The sequence below is a fragment of the Chenopodium quinoa genome, unplaced genomic scaffold, assembly GCF_001683475.1.
Source record: "Chenopodium quinoa cultivar QQ74 unplaced genomic scaffold, ASM168347v1, whole genome shotgun sequence".
Classification (NCBI taxonomy): domain Eukaryota; kingdom Viridiplantae; phylum Streptophyta; class Magnoliopsida; order Caryophyllales; family Amaranthaceae; genus Chenopodium; species Chenopodium quinoa.
The window spans coordinates 495,897-513,684 of record NW_018744858.1 but is presented as its reverse complement, the minus strand read 5'-3'; the positions used below and the strand labels follow the sequence as shown (position 1 = coordinate 513,684).

General features: G+C 31.0%; 1 protein-coding gene and 1 pseudogene across 3 annotated transcripts; one reads left to right on the top strand and one right to left on the bottom strand.

Moving 5' to 3' along the window:
• Positions 1 to 426: 426 nt before the first annotated feature.
• Positions 427 to 4,687, top strand: LOC110704753 (probable folate-biopterin transporter 7). 3 transcript variants are annotated; one of them, XR_002508001.1, is made up of 3 exons: positions 427 to 1,259; positions 2,476 to 3,604; positions 4,595 to 4,687. XR_002508001.1 is itself a non-coding variant. In XM_021882567.1 (2 exons), the coding sequence occupies exons 1-2, from the start codon at positions 1,004 to 1,006 to the stop codon at positions 3,531 to 3,533; spliced, it is 1,314 nt and encodes a 437-aa protein (XP_021738259.1). In that variant the 5' UTR covers positions 427 to 1,003; the 3' UTR covers positions 3,534 to 3,807. The 3 variants fall into 3 exon arrangements, 1 of the variants encoding a protein (XP_021738259.1); XR_002508000.1 differs by having other exon boundaries at positions 4,551 to 4,642; XM_021882567.1 differs by lacking the exon at positions 4,595 to 4,687 and having other exon boundaries at positions 2,476 to 3,807.
• Positions 4,636 to 5,445, bottom strand: LOC110704754 (annotated as a pseudogene).
• Positions 5,446 to 17,788: the final 12,343 nt, after the last annotated feature.

Genomic DNA, 17,788 nt, shown 5'->3' with positions numbered 1-17,788 from the left:
CTCATACCAATTGAATGAACTGTTTAAGTAAACCCATACCGACGTACATGTTAATTTTTTTTATTGTTATTCTTAATAGAGATAGATATACCAACAGTATGTAAACTCATACCAACGTAAATATTAATAAGTACAGTCGTATTATTAATAGAGATAGTTATACTAACATATATAATTGTAAAACAGTAAGTAATACCAACAAGTGAACCTAAATTGTATGAATGATAGTTGATGTAATACCTAGGTAACAACAAGAATAAGCTGGATTTTAGGTCCTTAATATCTCATTAATTTACAAAATTCTTAACAAGAATTAGAAGGAATTCAATGGAAAATCAAATTATTTTGCTGATTTTTATTGTTTGCCAAAAAAAATTTGAGAATTAAAAATTTTGTGAATTGGGGGAAGAATTATCAATTAATTTTGACGAGAATAACAATACATTTGGAACAAATTATAAAACACATGACCCACAATTTTATCCTCCTTTTTGTTTTTAACATTCCCTTTTTCTAAAAAACTTTTTAATTGTTGACTGCTACACACAAGTGAGGCCCACAATTCTCTAGAGTCCTTGGGAACTAAAATTCCTAGACCCGGAGAAATTCTCCCTATATAATGGTTCGCTCTTTGACCGAAAAACAAAGCCACTTCAGACCGAAGAAAACTAGTCTGGTCTCTAATTTATGAGAAATTTAAATTTTCGATTCTCAATCAGATTCGATCTAGTCAAAAAATTAATTAAATCAAAAGGACCTTAATTACCATTAATCATTGTTCATTGGTCTTATTTTAGTAGTTCACCTGTCACCACGTACATTCTCTTCTTTTCTTTTCTTTCCTCTTAAGTCACCCCTTCACATCTGCCTCTCTCCTGAACCTTCCCCCTCTTTCCTAAAAAACCGCTTCAAATCACCAATCATCATCAACCAAAACTGAAAATTTTCCAAATTTCAGCTGAATTTAAGCAAATTACATAATTCCATTATTTGGGTGATAAAAATGGGGGAAAAGGGAAAGGGAATGGGAATGATGAAGTGTTTACTTGGAATGGGATACTGGGTACAAGGATTCCGCTGTTTTCCATGGTTAGCCATCATTTTCTTCCTTAAAGATGGTCTTCAAATTGACCCTTCTACCCTTCAGATTCTTCTCAATTCTGCTAATCTTCCTATGGTTGGTAAACCCCTTTACGGTGTCGTTTCTGATTCTGTCTATTTCTATGGCCAACATCGTCTTCCTTACATTTCCCTGGGCGGTAATTCCTCTTTGTTTTTATCATTTTTATTTTTTTTATTATAAATTGGTGATGTAGTCGGAATTTGATCGTAGGTGATTTAAACCCCGAAAATTTTACCAACTAAACTAGCTAGCTACTATATGCACTTTTCAGTTTTTATATGGAATATTGGTTTGTGCTACAGTGCAAGTAAAGTTATGTTGAACACTTTGTCACTTTACTCACTTGTCAATTTATCGTGGTTGACTTTTATTTTATGGGTTTTCTAATGTGTTATTTGTATGGCCTTGGCTTTTTTTTTCTTTCAAATTATTAGTACTTGCACTTGATTACTTAAGGTTGTGATTTGTGAATATCGAATTTGGAATAATTTAGCTAGAAAATGATAGGGGTGGAAGATTTGTATATGTCACTAAAAAAGTCAAATTGTGAAAGTTCAGTTGAAATAGAAAGACTACAATTTGATGTGATTAAATGCCATGTATACTTGGGTACAGTACGGCAGTATGTCCCTCTTTTCGCTAGAAGGAGTCGTACTTATTTGTGCTTATTTAAACTTATGTGTAAAATTCATCCTTAGCTTATTGAACCTGAAAAAGCTGACTTGTATATATTATACAGTAGATCTTATTTGAACTTTATGAGCTTTTTTGAAGTTAGGAAAGTGTTTACCTCTGTTTTCGAAAGTTCTTTAACACTTCCAAATTGAAGCAATTGAAGAAGAGAGTGTGCTGATTAGCGAGTGAAGGTAAAGAAAGGGCGGATATAGATAGGTAAATGTATGAAAAATGTGGATAAGATATGAGAGTGTAAGTGAAAAGGAGTAAATATTACGGTGTAAGGTAGTATAAGGGGTTTGTGAAAGATAGAATAAGGTGAAATTATAAGAAGAAAAGGTGGTATTTTAATTGTGAATCAGACTTGGGTAGTCCTTATACGAATTATGATTTTTTTTGCAACTCATCAAAACATATTGGAATTAAAAACATACTGAAGCTTGTTTGAATTACTTCAACTAGTTTTTTCTAAACTTATTTTTAAGTTTCAATTTGTAGGTGTAGCTAATTTTGATGCTCTGCGGTTGAACTGAAAATGAGCTTAGGCTCCTTGGAAAATGGCTCTAACTCTCGTTTAAGTATTGGAGTGTGGCTTTTATTATCTTTTGCTAGTTTTTCTCATATTGCTGGTACAATAGAATGATAAATTTCTTATTTATTCATGTTTATGGATGCAGCTATTCTGCAAGCTGTTTCATGGGTAGCAATAGCAATGTTTTCTTCATCAAGCATCTCAATCTCCACCATTACTTTCTATCTCCTCCTGAGCAACTTAGGTGCCTCTATTGCTGAGGTTGCTAATGATGCTATGGTAGCTGAGATTAGCAAACAGCCCAATTCAGCAAAGAAAGGGCAATCATCTTCTTCAGGGGAGCTTCAATCATTTGTTTGGATGGCTTCTTCTGTCGGGGGAGTTCTTGGGAATTTAGTAGGAGGGATTGCCATTGAAAAGTTTAGCTCACGATTTATGCTCCTAACTTATGGTGCAATCCTTATCATCCAGTTCTTGATAACTATATTGGTTAATGAGAGATCTCTTAACCTTCCCAAACATCATTCTGCTGGTGGGATAAAAGACAAGCTTGCTGAGCTTGCAAGTGCACTGCACAAGCCTGAAATTGCTTACTCCATTGGTTGGCTTGTGGCCTCTTATGCCATGACCCCTGCCCTTGTTGGAACAATGTTCTACTATCAAACTCAGGCTTTAGGTATTGATTCATCAGTATTGGGGATTTCCAAGGTGTTTGGCCAAGTAGGAATGCTTTTGTGGAGTTTTTTTTATAACAAGAGCCTGAAATCAGCTTCCCCGAGGAAAGTAATGTGTGCTATTCAAGCAACAGTTGCTGTTTTCATGGTTTCTGATGTGCTGTTTGTTACCAAATTTTACCAGAACATGGGGCTTCCAGATTCCGTGTATGTTGTAATTTTTTCTGGTCTACAGGAGGTTCTTTTTTTCTTCAAGATACTACCCTTTAGTGTTTTGATTGCACAGCTCTGTCCACCTGGGTGTGAGGGTTCTCTGATGGCATTTGTGATGTCTGCCGTTGCTCTTGCAATGATTGTTGGTGGGTATCTTGGTGTTGCACTTGCATCTTATGTTGGTATTACTGGAACCAATTTCTCTGGGTTACCTCTTGGACTTTTGATACAAGCAGCATGCACAATAATACCCCTCTTTTTGTCGTCCTGGATACCTGATCATGTAAAGGCCGACGTTGCAAAGAAGAAAGAATAATTCAGTATGTACATCATTATGCTGTAGAGCTGTGAAATAGGTTGTTCAACAATCTCAGATTCTCAGTAAAGGTAGATGCATTTCCTTTTATATTTTTATCAAATTGATTGATTTTCGTGATGAATATGTCTTTGTCTTTCGTAGAGTGATAGAGTTATACATCATCTATATTTTGCCGTTACTAAGCTCTCAAATAGGAAAACCACTGCAGTAGCTTGAAATCCTGGGCTGAACTCAATATATTAGTGCATGGGTAATTTTACCTTTGGTTGACTAGGGGGCAACTGGTATGGATTTGGAAATGAAGTGGAAAGGAAACAAATAAGAGGGAGGAAAGGGATCATTTAACTCTTACCTTTTCATTTATTTGGTGTAACCATGAAAATAAATCATTTAAACCTAACTCTTTTTTTGGTTTGAGGAGGGTAAGGGTAATTGTTACCTTAGGTTTTAGAGAGGTAACAAATAGGTGGAAACCATTACCCCTAGGATGGATGGTAATTGTTACGCAAACCTTCTAACCAAACAGTTCGTAGCGGTAATGGTTTAATTGAATCCATTCCCAACCCAAAAAAACACTCTTACCAAACATGCTTGAAATGTTAAATATCTGTTGTTTCTGTGTCATCAAGATAATCTGTGATTTTTATTTTTTTATTTTGTTGACGGGATCTGTGATTTATCCTAGCATCAATGTCCCATTTTCTCTATTTGATAAAAAAAGGTTTAGATCAAGTCATTTCGTCTTAGGGTCAAAGAAGTATGTTTTATAAACCCAAAAGTTTGTAGTTGGTTCCAGCCTTCCGAGGACAGACCTGCCAGCCAGCTTTTAAGCCAGTTTAGGTTGTGCATATTGTAATTGGTTGATTTGAATTCAAGGTAGTAGTATTTCAAGTTTGAATCAAATTTTCAATAGCTCTACAATTGGCAATAAACAGATTGTGAACATCTTTATTTGGCAATTGTTCATGATTCAATAGTGTGAGTACTATGATAAAACAGAGTATTATTTGTAAGGATCCTCAAGCAGGAAACCTCATCATCTACACAAAACATGTCAGATCAAGAAGGCATCCCATGCTCTGTATTATACAAATCCACCATTGGCTCAAATGATCTGGCCGTTGACCCACTCACCACCGTCACCAGCCAAGAATCCTACAAGCGGTGCAACATCCTTTGGCTCACCAATACGTTCCATCGGTGAAGCATTAATTGCTGCCTGGATTTTCTCCTCTGTGGCACCAGCAAAGAATAACTCAGTAGCAATGGGACCTGGAGCAACGCAGTTAGCTGTAATACTGGTTCCCTTGAGCTCCTTCGCCAAAATCTTGGTCATTGCCTCAACTGCCGCCTTGGATGCCGTGTATGCTCCATACCCTGGCCTGTAAACTGCTGTCAGAGAAGATGAGAATGTAATTATCCGCCCTCCACCTCCGCGCTTCACCCTCTTGGATGCCTCCTTACAGCACAAAAATGTTCCCTTGGTATTTACACCAAAGGCTTTGTCGAAGTCTTCTATAGTGGTTTCAGCAATGGAAGGGTACTTTGGGTCAAGGATGCCTGCTGTGGTCACAACAATATGGGGTTGTGCCAGAAAGGCTTCTTCTGCTGCATTGAACAAGGCCTCGACTTGATCCGGATCAGACACATCTGCTTAGACCGCGACAGACCTGGTTTCAGACCCATGAGAGTTAATCTGGGATACCACAGCTTGTGCTAGTGTTGGATTTGAAGTGTAGTTGACTACAACTTTAGCCCCAAGGGATGCGAGGTGGAGAGCGATCTCTTTACCAATGCCGCGGGAGGCTCCTGTGACGATAGCTACTCTGTCTTGTAGAGAAAGGGTGCTGGAAGATGATGCATTTGAGTCTGCTGCCATTTTAACAGCTTTTGGAGGTTGGGTGTGCGTGTGTTTTGGTGGGTGAATTGTTGTAGTGATTTGTTTGAGATTGGAGAGCTTGTGTTGTGTTTGCCATATATAAGAGATTATGAAGTAATTTTATGAACTAGTATTGATTATTTTATATTTGGAGTAACGGCAACAAATATAAATTATGCTTCTTATAGCTATTGATGTCAGTGCTAACGTCTGTCGATCATATGAGGTATATTAATAGCTGATCCTCTCTATGTGGAAGCTGGGTTGACTTATGACTTATTTTGTTTGAGAACTCGTGCGTCAAAACAAAAACACAGCAATTAAAAAAAGACGCGGGTTTGAAGCTCGGCTGTATCGGGCTTCACGGGCTCGATTAAAAAAGGTGCAGGTTTGAGGCCCGGTTGTATCAGGCTTCGCAGACCGATATAATCCATCGATTGGATGATATCCTTTAAACAATAATTACTACTTGATATCCTTAAAAGACTAGATTTTATCATCCAACATGTTACTAATAATATTCAAAGATAGGACGATATCCTTCAATGACCGAATGATATCCTCTAAAGACTAAATGCTCGTTGATATCCTCCTAATGAAGATGATATCCCTTAAAGACTATATTTTATCATCCAACCTATACTAATATTATCTACAGACTGGACGAAATCCTTAAAAGACTACATGATATCCTCTAAAGATTAGAAGTTATCATCCAACCTGTTACTAATATAATCCAAAGACAGGACGATATCCTCCAACGACTGGATAATATCCTCCGAAGACTAAATACTAGTTGATATCCTCCTAAGTGAAGATCATTTCCTTAAATGACTAGATTATATCGGCTAACCTGTTACTAATATAAACTTTAAAAGACAGGACTATACCCTCCCGCGACTGTATGATATCCTCTAAAGACTAAATACTAGTTGATGTCCTCTTAAGTGAAGATGATATCCTTAAAAGACTAGTTTTATCATCCAACCCCAGATATTAATATAATCCAAAGAGTGCACGATATCCTTAAAAAACTAGATATATAATACAAAGACTTGATGATATCCTCTAAAGAGTAAATGATATCATACAAACACTAAATACTAATTAATATCTTACTAAGTGAAGATGATATCCTTAAAAGTCTGGATTTTATCACCAAACCTGTGACTAATATAATCCAAATATTATACGATATCCTCTAAATAGTAAATGATATCATCCAAAGACTAAATGATATCCTCCACAAACTAGTTGATATTCTCCTAAGATATGATGTATCATCCAAAGGCTTGATGATATCTTCCAAGAATTAAAAAATTTGAATCTTATTTTTTGTGTAATGTATTATTCAACACTTTAATCATTTAAGTTGTATGTATTTAATTTGTCATCTTATTCAAAAAATCTTAAATAGTAAAAGTAAATTTTTCTTTTGGCAGTGTTTAGTCTTTCACAGCATTATTTTTTGTTTTTTTGGAAATCATAAACATATTATATTAGTCAAATCTTAATATTTCCTATGTGTAATTTTTGAATTAGTCAAATAAAATTTTATCTTTTCAAACGTTAAAGCTAAAACTCATGTTTATATCATCTTTTTGTCAAACTAATATATATTGATGATTTATTTAATCAAAATTAAATTATATTATATTATATTATACAACAAAAAGAAGATATCCTCTAAAGAACGGATTATATCATGTAAAATACTGGAAGATATCCTCAAAGGAATTAATGAAATCAGACAAAGACTAAATGATAACCTTCAAAGATTAGATTATATCATCAAACGTATAGATCATATAAGACCAAATTATCATATACAGCTATCACCATTGACAAAGAACACTTTAATCATATAGGTTGTATATATTTGGTTTGTCATTTTGTTAAAAGAATAATAAATAGTAGAAATACATTTTTTTTAGCAGATTTTAGATTTTTGGAGTGTTATTTTTTGGAAATCATATATGAATAATTCAAATTGCATTATCTTAACATTTCATTGTTTCACACGTAAATAGCTACTTAAAACATTTACCTTTAAAAAAACCTTTGCCTATGTATAGCTTGAGTCTATATACTGGTTGTATCTATCTATATAAACCTTTAAGTCTATCAAAATTATACATACTCTTCTTCTTATTCTTCAAAAAAAAAAAAAAAAAAACCTTCATCTTTAAAATGGAGACTAAAAATTTTCACAAAAACATGGAACACTGCATTGTGAAATAGAGACCATCTTGCAGAACTTCGCTTGTAAGATTATATTCTTATATCTAATAGAATAGTTTTAATATCTTACTAGTAATTAATTTTGTGTTAGTTTTGTTTTCAGCCTCTTCCTGCCAAATGGAGGAAATTGCTGCTTTCATTTAAGGATACAACAAGAGTGTATCGAGGGAAGAATGGACGCACTTCGAATGTCAATGTGTTGAGTGTAGAAGACGATACAGGCAATAGTGGAGGATTTTTCATTGATCAAGAGTGGCAGGACTTTGTGGATAGAAATAACTTAGCTGTTGGTGAATTTCTGCATGTGTATTATAAGAATAGAGCTTTTTATATTAGAGTTTCTGATAATGTTGGTAATGAAAGGCTTCCTATTGAAGCCAAAAATGGTATTTAAGATGTAGTACTATTATTTTATTTCAGTCTATAAATGTTATATATATTATGTATTATTCTTTATTATTATAATAAAATAAATAAATGGTGTTGTATTATATATCTTATAACTTGCTTTATCTGAAAATTAATATCCTCAAATATACATATCATATCCGCAAGTTAATATATGATATCCTCAATTGTGAAAAAAAAATTACTCCTAAGCTAAGATGATATCATTTAGGCTAAATATATTATATCCTCAAACAAATATATCATATTCTCAAAGATACATATGATATCCTCAAATAAATATATCATATTCTAAAACATACATATGATATCTTCAAACAAATATATCATCTCCTCAAATAGACATTTCATATCCTCAAACACTCATATCATAGCCGCAAATTAATATATCATATCCTCAAACAAATATATCATATCCTCAAAGATACATGTGATATCCTCAAATAAATATATCATATCCTAAACACACACATATCATATCCTCAAACAAATATATCACACTCTTAATTGCGAAAAAATATTACTACTAAGTTAAGATGATATCATTAAAAGCCAAAATATATCATATCCTCAAACAAATACATCATATCCTCAAATAAATATATCATATCCTCAAAGATACATATGATATCCTCAAACAAATATATCATATCCTCAAACACACTTATGATATCCTCAAATATATATAACATATCCTCAAATAGACAAATGATATCCTCAAAACTACATCATATCCTCAATGAAGAAATACAAATCCTCAAAACACCCATACCATATCCTTAAACACACACATGATATCCTGAAAGAAATGTATTATGTCCTCAATAAAGGAAAACAAATCCTGAAAAACATTTATAATATCTTAAATTGAGAAAAATAAAAACATCAAACAAACATATAATATCCTGAAATACACATAACGTATCCTCTAAAAAACATGTTATATCCTCAATCAAGAAAAAGAAATCCTCTAAAGCTTCTATATCTTGAAACAATAACTATATTTCCTCTATAGCTTTACCTATATCAACTATCCTAGAAATGATATCATCAACCAAACATAAGATAAACAAATTATAGATCAAAGAAAATTAATCTATAACAATTTAACAAGCACGTGATAGCATTATAAAAATGAAATAAAACTAATTTAAACCAAAAAAATAATATCAGCCATGAAAACGATAGTATAAGCCAACAAAACAGATAATCATAAAAAAAAAAATAATGTTTTTTTTTATTTGCCTATAAAACCATATGATTTCTTACACATTTCGCATGTTTTACATATTCTCTCTCCTAAAATAAACCTTTTTCTTTTACTCTCAAAAATGGAAAACAATTCTCAGTTTTCTACTTCATCAAATGATCCAGAAGAAAATATTATGGATAACTGGTAAAAAAGATTAAATGATCTATTCCAAAGAAGAGATAGAGTGAAAGACGAACAGATGAAACTCTATGAGAAAGTGCAAAAGAATGAAATCGAAGAACTGAGGAAGAGAAAAAGAGAACGGGACAAATTCTAGAAAGCACAAAACAAGAGAAAGAAAGAAGAACAACAAAAGAAGAAAGAGGAAGAAGAAGAAGGAGATTAGAAGAAAAAAGAAGTTTAAAATCTCAAAAACAAAGAAGAAGATTAAGATTCTAGGGGTTTTTTTTCCCCTTTTAAGTTCTAGGTTTAATGTTATAATTTCGTAATCTATGAAAATTCCTTAGAATATATAAAAATTATCTTATATAGTAATTAAAATTTTCGAATATATGACATTCAAAAATGAATTTTAATGAAAACTTGTTATTTTTATACATATATTATACAATATATAATATTATAGATTAGCTGATTTTGACTTATATGTATTATACAATAGATAATATTATAGATTAGCTATTTATCCTCAAACAAATATATCATACCCGCAAATTAATATATGATATCCTCAATTGAGAAAAAAAATAACTACTAAGTTAAGATGATATCATTAAAAGCCTAAATATATCATATCCTGAAATAAATATATCATTCTGTCCTCAAATAAATATATCATATACTCAAATGTACATATGATATCCTCAAACAAATATATCATATCCTCAAATACACATATGATATCCTTATATAAATATATCATATCCTCAAATAGACATATGATATCCTCAAAAAACTACATCATATCCTCAATGAAGAAATACAAATCCTCAAAACACACATATCATATCCTTAAACACACATATGATATCCCCAAAGAAATGTATTATATCCTTAATAAAGGAAAACAAATCCTGAAAAACATTTATTATCTTGAATTGAGAAAAATAAAAATATCAAACAGACATATAATATCCTGAAATACACATAACATATCCTCAAAAGAACATATTATATCCTTAATCAAGAAAAAGAAATCCTCTAAAACTTCTATATCCTGAAACAGTAACTATATATCCTAAAACAATAACTATATTTCCTCTATAGCTTTACCTATATCAGCTATCCTAAAATGATATCATCAACCAAACATAACATAAAAAAATTATAGATAATTATAGATTGTAGAAAATCAATCAATAATAGTTACCCAATAATAAGATCTTAAGAATTAAATGCACTTACCATAATCGAGGATAATTACATGCGAAATGACGGCTTTGAGTGACATGTCTTTTTCCTCTTCCAAGACATTGCACCATTTTGCGCGCTGGAACCCCCTCCTCTTCTTCTCTAAATCCTATGTATTCAAGCAAAGAGAAGAACAGACAGTATTCAAAAAACCAAAAAAATAAAATAAATTTCTTTCCTTAGTATTCAAATTCTTTTTGCAAGAATTTTCACGATCATAACTACTACTACTGCAAAAGGTATATTGTTTGGTTGTTCAATGATCATATACTTGGTAGTTTATTTTAGATTATTTTCTGTAATGTTTTACGTGTTTTTTTTTGTTATCTTGTTAGGCTAGATGGCTAACCAACAACCACACCTTGTTGATGCTTTAGAAGATGCTCATCCAGCACTGTCCATAAAAGAGATACTGTGCATGCACATATTCCCTAGGTGCACCTACAAGGCCCAGGGTATGATTAATTGTACCTGTAAATTATTGGAATTAACTATGGTACTTTAAATTTTGGATTCCAGAAGTAGTAAAAAAAAATCAAAATTCGAATAGATGGTGGGTTGCCTATGACATTATGAGGCACAAAGGATATGGTTTCCACAATGGCATGGTGCATTAGCAAAAGAGGAAGCCATTTACAGCAAGAAGAGAAAGAGAGAAGAGGCAAGCCACCTAGGCAAGGAGCCAAAAAGGATGAAACTAGAGTAGGATGAGATTAGTTGCATCTTTTAGATGTCCTGTAAGAATTTTTTGGAGGCAGTACAGGACATGCTTTTGTAGTTAATTCTATATTTTTGTGATTGTCAAAGATTATTTGTGACAATGAGCTTTTGCAAATGTATTTCATTGTCACAACTTTGACAATTTTGAACTATATTGATATTTATTCTAAAATATATGAATGCTAGATTACCTGTTTCAATTATCAAATATATGATTTACACATACAAGGATGTGACACACATCAATGAGGATACAAATTACACATAGAGAATATCATTCAAAACACAAAGGATATGATTCACACATAACAGGACATGATTCTCACAATAGAGGATATCATTCAAAAGTGTTTCAATTAATAAAAAAATATCACTATAATGTTTTGAAAATAATATGTTAGTAAAAAAAAGGATGTAATAATGTGAAACGAGGATTTAAGAATGTAAATGATGATACCAATTACACATATAGAATATCATTCAAAGGTTTGAGGATACGATTAACACATAAGAGGATATGATTCTCACAATAGAGGATATTCGTATGTTTAATGAATTTTAAAGTGTTTCAATTAATAAAATTGTATCCTTATTGTCATTAGATAGGATATCTTTTATATATTAGAGGATATGATTTTCGCAAAATAGGATATCACTTATTAATAAGAGGATATATTATCTCACAATAAATGATATAATTTATTCATAAGAGGATATGAATTATTAATAAGAGAATATATTATCTCACAATAAAGGATATAATTTATTCATAAGAGGATATGACTTATTCATAAGAGGATATGTTTTCTCACTATAGAGGATATAATTTGTATCCTTATTGGCATCAGATTTTCACAATAGAGGATATCTTTTGTATATTAGAGGATATAATTCTCGCAATATAAGATAACACTTATTCACTAGAAAATATGTTATCTCACAATAAAGGAAATTTATACATTAGAGGATATGACTTATTCATAAGAGGATAAGTTTTCTCACAATACAATATATAAGTATGTAACTAAGGATATAAGTATGTGAACTAAGGATATAAGTATGTGAAATAAGAATATAAGTACATCAATTAAGGATATATGTATACAGAGTACATCTCTATCATCTATTATACAAATTATTAAAAATATCTTAAATAAAATCTTATTATTGTTAAAAATATCTTAAATAAAATATGAATATCATTCAAAGTATCTTATCCTAAACCAAACGACACATTGTTTCAAAAAAATAAAAAAAAATTAAATAAAAAAAAAACCCTAAACCTAAAACTTGACGCCCCCCTATATATAGTACACTTTTTTTCCCTATTCTTTCATCTCTTCAAATCTATCTCTTTATCTCTTCAAATCAACACTATTCTTTCATCTCTTCAAATCTATCCTTCAGTATCAACAACCCTAAACCTCATTTTTCTGCAAACATGGAAAACAAAAATTCATCACGAAATAAAAAAAAAAAGTAGGATTCCATTGATACCGAAGGAATTGATATAAAATCATTGGAGATCCAATTGGGCTTTCTCAAGGGTAAGTTACAGGGAGCAATTGATCGATGCAATGCTAGGAAAAGATTTGTATTGATTTAACAAAGGAAGTGAACAAGATTGAAAATCTTGTAAAAGAGAAGAAGAAGAAGAAGGCGTGGGAAGATGATATTGCCACTGCTGTAGAGGCCTCTGAAGAAAATTGGGAGGAGATGCAAAAGGATAAGAGGGTGGTTGGACAATCCTCAAATTAGTCACCATAATTGTATCTCTTCTTGTCATCTGATTTTGAGAACTCACTAGGGAAGGGTGACTGCATTTCTTTTAATATTTCAACCTCAAACACACCATCTTATAACTTTGAGCCTGTAGGACAATACCTATAAACAACACTCTCTCACCTCCCAAGTTCTCTAAGACATCCCAATATTAAAAGTTGGGGTGTTTTAGAGAACTTGGGAAGTGAGAGGGTGTGTTTGTAGGTATTGTTTGCAGCCTCAAAGTTAAAGGATGTTTTGTTTGGAGTAGAAAAAGTAGGAAAAATACAGTTACACTATAGTAGTTAGTTATTGAAATCTGATGAGAATAAGAACATGATTAAAAATTAATGCTTTTTGATGTATTTTCATATTATGAAAGATGTTAGAAAAATGTAATATATATATATATATATATATATATATATATATATATATATACTTGCAAATAAAATTTTGTTTCGTATTAAAGCTTGTTTTCTGCCTCAATAAAAAACAAATCCTTAAACGCATATATCATATCCTCAATCGAGATTAACAAATCCTCAAACAGCATATATCATATCCTCTTATAAATAAATTATACACTTTGATTATTGCATATCCTCAAACTAATATATTATATCCTCAATAGATTTAAACAAATCCTCAGTGATTTATATCAAATTCTCTGATAAACTTAAACAAATCAACAAAAATTCTGGAACACTTATTACATATACTCAACTAAGAAAACCTAATCCTCACACATACAAATTATATCCTATTATGAATTAGTTGTATCGTTCAAAACAATAAAAAACAAATTTGCCTCAACTTAAAAAAAAAAGCATATATCATATACTCAATAGAGAAAAACAAATCCTCAAACCGTATATATCATATTTTCTTATAAATTAATCATATCCTCTGATTAGTTGAAAAAATCTAACAAACCTTCTTAAAATTAAAAAACCAAATCCTCAAAAACATATATGATATCCTAAATTGAGAAAAACTAAACCTCAGACCCTTATATCATATCCTCTGAGAAAATTAAACAAAGCTACCTCAATTTAAAATCAATAAAAACAAAACCTGAAAGGCATATATCATATCCTCAAACCGCATAAATCATATCCTCTCATAGATAAATTATATACTTTGATTATTGAATATCCACAAACAAATATATTATATCCTCAATAGAGTTAAACAAATCCTCAGAGGTGTATATTATATCATGTGATAACAAATCTACCTCAACTTAAAATCATTGAAAGAAAATCCAAAAACACATATTAGATATCCTCAATCAATAAAATCAAATCCTCACACATATGTATTATATCCTGTTATGAATAAACTATATCATCTAAATCACTTTTACAAACCTACCTCAATTTAGAAAGAAAAAAAAAGCAAGGGTTTTAAGCCCAACCAAAAAAAAAGCTCGGGGGGCTTATATATATATATATATACATATTAAAAAAAAACCTAGGTTTTCACGTCGATACTCATTTTTGTTCAAAATACATCAACAGAAAAGTGCAATATCGATGGAAGAAAACTGAACAAATTATCGACAAAATGAATAAATGATGAACAAAATGCAAAAAAAAAAAAAAAAAAAATCAACAGAATGAATCAATTTCACTGAATTTTTCTGCATCAATGTCAAAAAATGGTGAAGCTCGATTGAAGAAAATGAAGCAAATGCTCTAGAAATTCAATCAAATGCTCAACGAGCACAGAATGATCCTGAAAAGTATCAATTTCTCCTAATGAATCTACTGTAACATCTGAAAAAATAGGTATTCATATCTAAATTTTTTGCTCCAATTTGAAAATAGTATATTTTAACATTCATATGCATTTGAATATATATAAGAACAAAAAATTTGGGTAAAAAAAAGAACATTATAGATCATATAATTTGTGACAAAACAGATGATATCATCTTAAATATATATGATATATGTTTGATATAATCTTTCGTACAGGCCATATCATGTAATACATTGAATAGAAAATATCTTCCGTAAGACAAATATAACTTTAATACTACTTTTGATATCCTCCATACAATACATGATAACCTAAATAATAATAATGTTATCATAAAACCCTAATCACTATGTAATAAAATAAAATAAAGGATGCCATCCATAGATATAGAGATTAAAATGCATACAACAGAGGATATAATGCATAGAATAGAGGATATCATAGATAGAATAGAAAATGTCATTCACATAAATTGAGGATATGATGCGTAGAATAGAGGATACATCAATTGCATAGAGGATATCATTAATATTAATTATTCTCTATAACTTATTAAATATTTTTTCAAATTGCAGATTTGGAATATTTCAAATATGATAATGATGAAAACATCAAGTTATCTTCGATGGGAAGAATTGTTGATGATCGTGAGGATGCGTTGCGTTTGTGCAAAGCTCATTCAAGAGCAATTAGATTCAGTGTAAGAAAAAATACTCTTAGGAGAGATAAAACAGATGGAAATACAGTATCTGAATTTTTTTTTTGCTGCTCAAAATAGGGTCATACAGTAGAGAAAGAAAAAAGAAGAGGAGATAGCAAATTCAGAATTCATAACTGAGAAAAAAGAGCCATCAAAGAAGAGAAAAGTAAGGTGTGTTAATAAGACTAGAACTGGTTGTAGAGCTAATATAAGATTCAAGAGGAAAGAATCTGGAGAGTAGTGTGTTATTCAACACAATATAAAACACAATCATGATTTGGTTAATCCTTCAGAAAGACATCACTTGAAATCTGAAAGAAATGTAAAAGAAGAGATGGGATGGGTGATTTAAAAGATGGTAGAAAGTGGAATTAAACCAATGGATTTCTATGAGTATCTTAAAATAGAAGTAGGATCAGAGGAAGCTTTAGGACACACAAAAAGAGATTTACTAAACTATGTAACTAGGTATAAATCTAAGATAATTGAACGAGGTGATATGCAAAGTGTACTGGACACACTACAAGAAAGGGCATAATCATATTCTTCTTTCTTTTACAGATTAAAGTTTGGTGAAACAAATCATATAGTAAGTTATTTTTAGCATGATTCAATGATGTTGGAAGATTTTAAAGCATCTGGAGATGTATTAATATTTGATACCACATATAGAACCAACAAATATGGTTTAATATGTGCACCATTTGTGGAGTAAACAATCATTGGAGAACAACAATGTTTGGGTATGCTTTTATTACAAATGAAACTACATAAACTTTCGAATGGGATTTGAAACTTTCAAAAAGTCTATGGCTGGAGTAGAACCAAAGACAATTTTCACTGATCAAGATCAAGCGATGAGCAATGCAATAGCAAAGGTCAGTAATACTTTTTAGTTAAATTATAGTATTTTAATTTCAATGATTAATATTAGAAAACAAAAAGAATGGAAATATCATCCAACAGAAAAATGATATCCTCAAAAAACTACAGGATATCCTACAAAAACTGGATGATATCCTCTAAATATTAGATGATATCCTCCAAATATTGGATGATATCCTACAAAGACTGGATGATATCCTCTTAAGGCTGTATGATATCTTCTAAAGTAAAGATTATATCCTCACACATTCATACCATATAATTTATTATTATAATTTCATATTTTTTAAATAAAATTTTTAGGTTTTACCAAAGTCAAGACATAGGTTGTGTTTGTGGCATCTCCAAAAAAACTTTGTTTCAAGATTTGGCCAGCTAAAAAGCAATGAAGATTTCAAGAACATGTTTGACAAATGCTTATATGGCTGTGATGATGAGAAATAATTTGATGAATATAGGAATGTTATGATTCAAAAGTATGGATTAGAAGAGAAAGAGTGGTTTGATAGACTGTATGAACTAAGAGATTAATGGTGTCCTGTGTATAGCAAAAACATATTTTCTGCTGGAATTTTGTCGTCCTAAAGGTCTGAAATTATAAATAGAGCAGTATCATTCAAACCCAACAAAAAAAATTCATTATATGAATTATTTTATATATTTGAAGCTACTGTACAAAGGTGGAGAAGCACTAAAAAGGCAAATAACTTCAAATGTAGAACAGAAAAGCCAAAGCAAAATGCAAACTCTTGAAACAGGCTTCTGAAATTTACGAGGAATATGACACAAGTATGAGATCGTATATTCGAGATGTGCCAAATGAAATGACAGTTGTCCTAAAGATGTTTGAAGTGTCTTTGGTAGAAAAGTTTAAACACAACCATAGTGTGTTTTACAGTGATATTATGAGGGAATTTGCTTGTTCTTGCCTATGTTTCAATGAAACGGGTATAATTTGTTGTCCTATACTCAAGGTAATGCATATGCATAATGTGTTCATCATTCCTCCAAGTTACATTATGAAAAGATGGAAAAAAGCTGCAAAATCTTCAACTTGGGAAGACAGAGAAGGTATGGATAATACAGTATAAGTTTAAAGTTAGTAAAAAATATTTAATATGGTTACTCAAATGATACATATTGTATTTGAAATTTTTTAGGAAGTGTGCAAGAAGTTGCAAAAGAAAATACAATGCTAGACACTCCATGGAGACACACTATTGCAAGAAATTTTTACAGTTTAGTATACATTTGTCAAACAAACACTT

What these genes read in the sequence shown, in the direction of transcription:
- LOC110704753 (XM_021882567.1), top strand. Translation starts at nt 1,004, where the DNA reads ATGGGGGAAAAGGGAAAGGGAATGGGAATGATGAAGTGTTTACTTGGA. An exon ending in TCCTTACATTTCCCTGGGCG is followed by an intron (nt 1,260 to 2,475) that starts GTAATTCCTCTT and finishes TTATGGATGCAG; the next exon opens with CTATTCTGCAAGCTGTTTCA.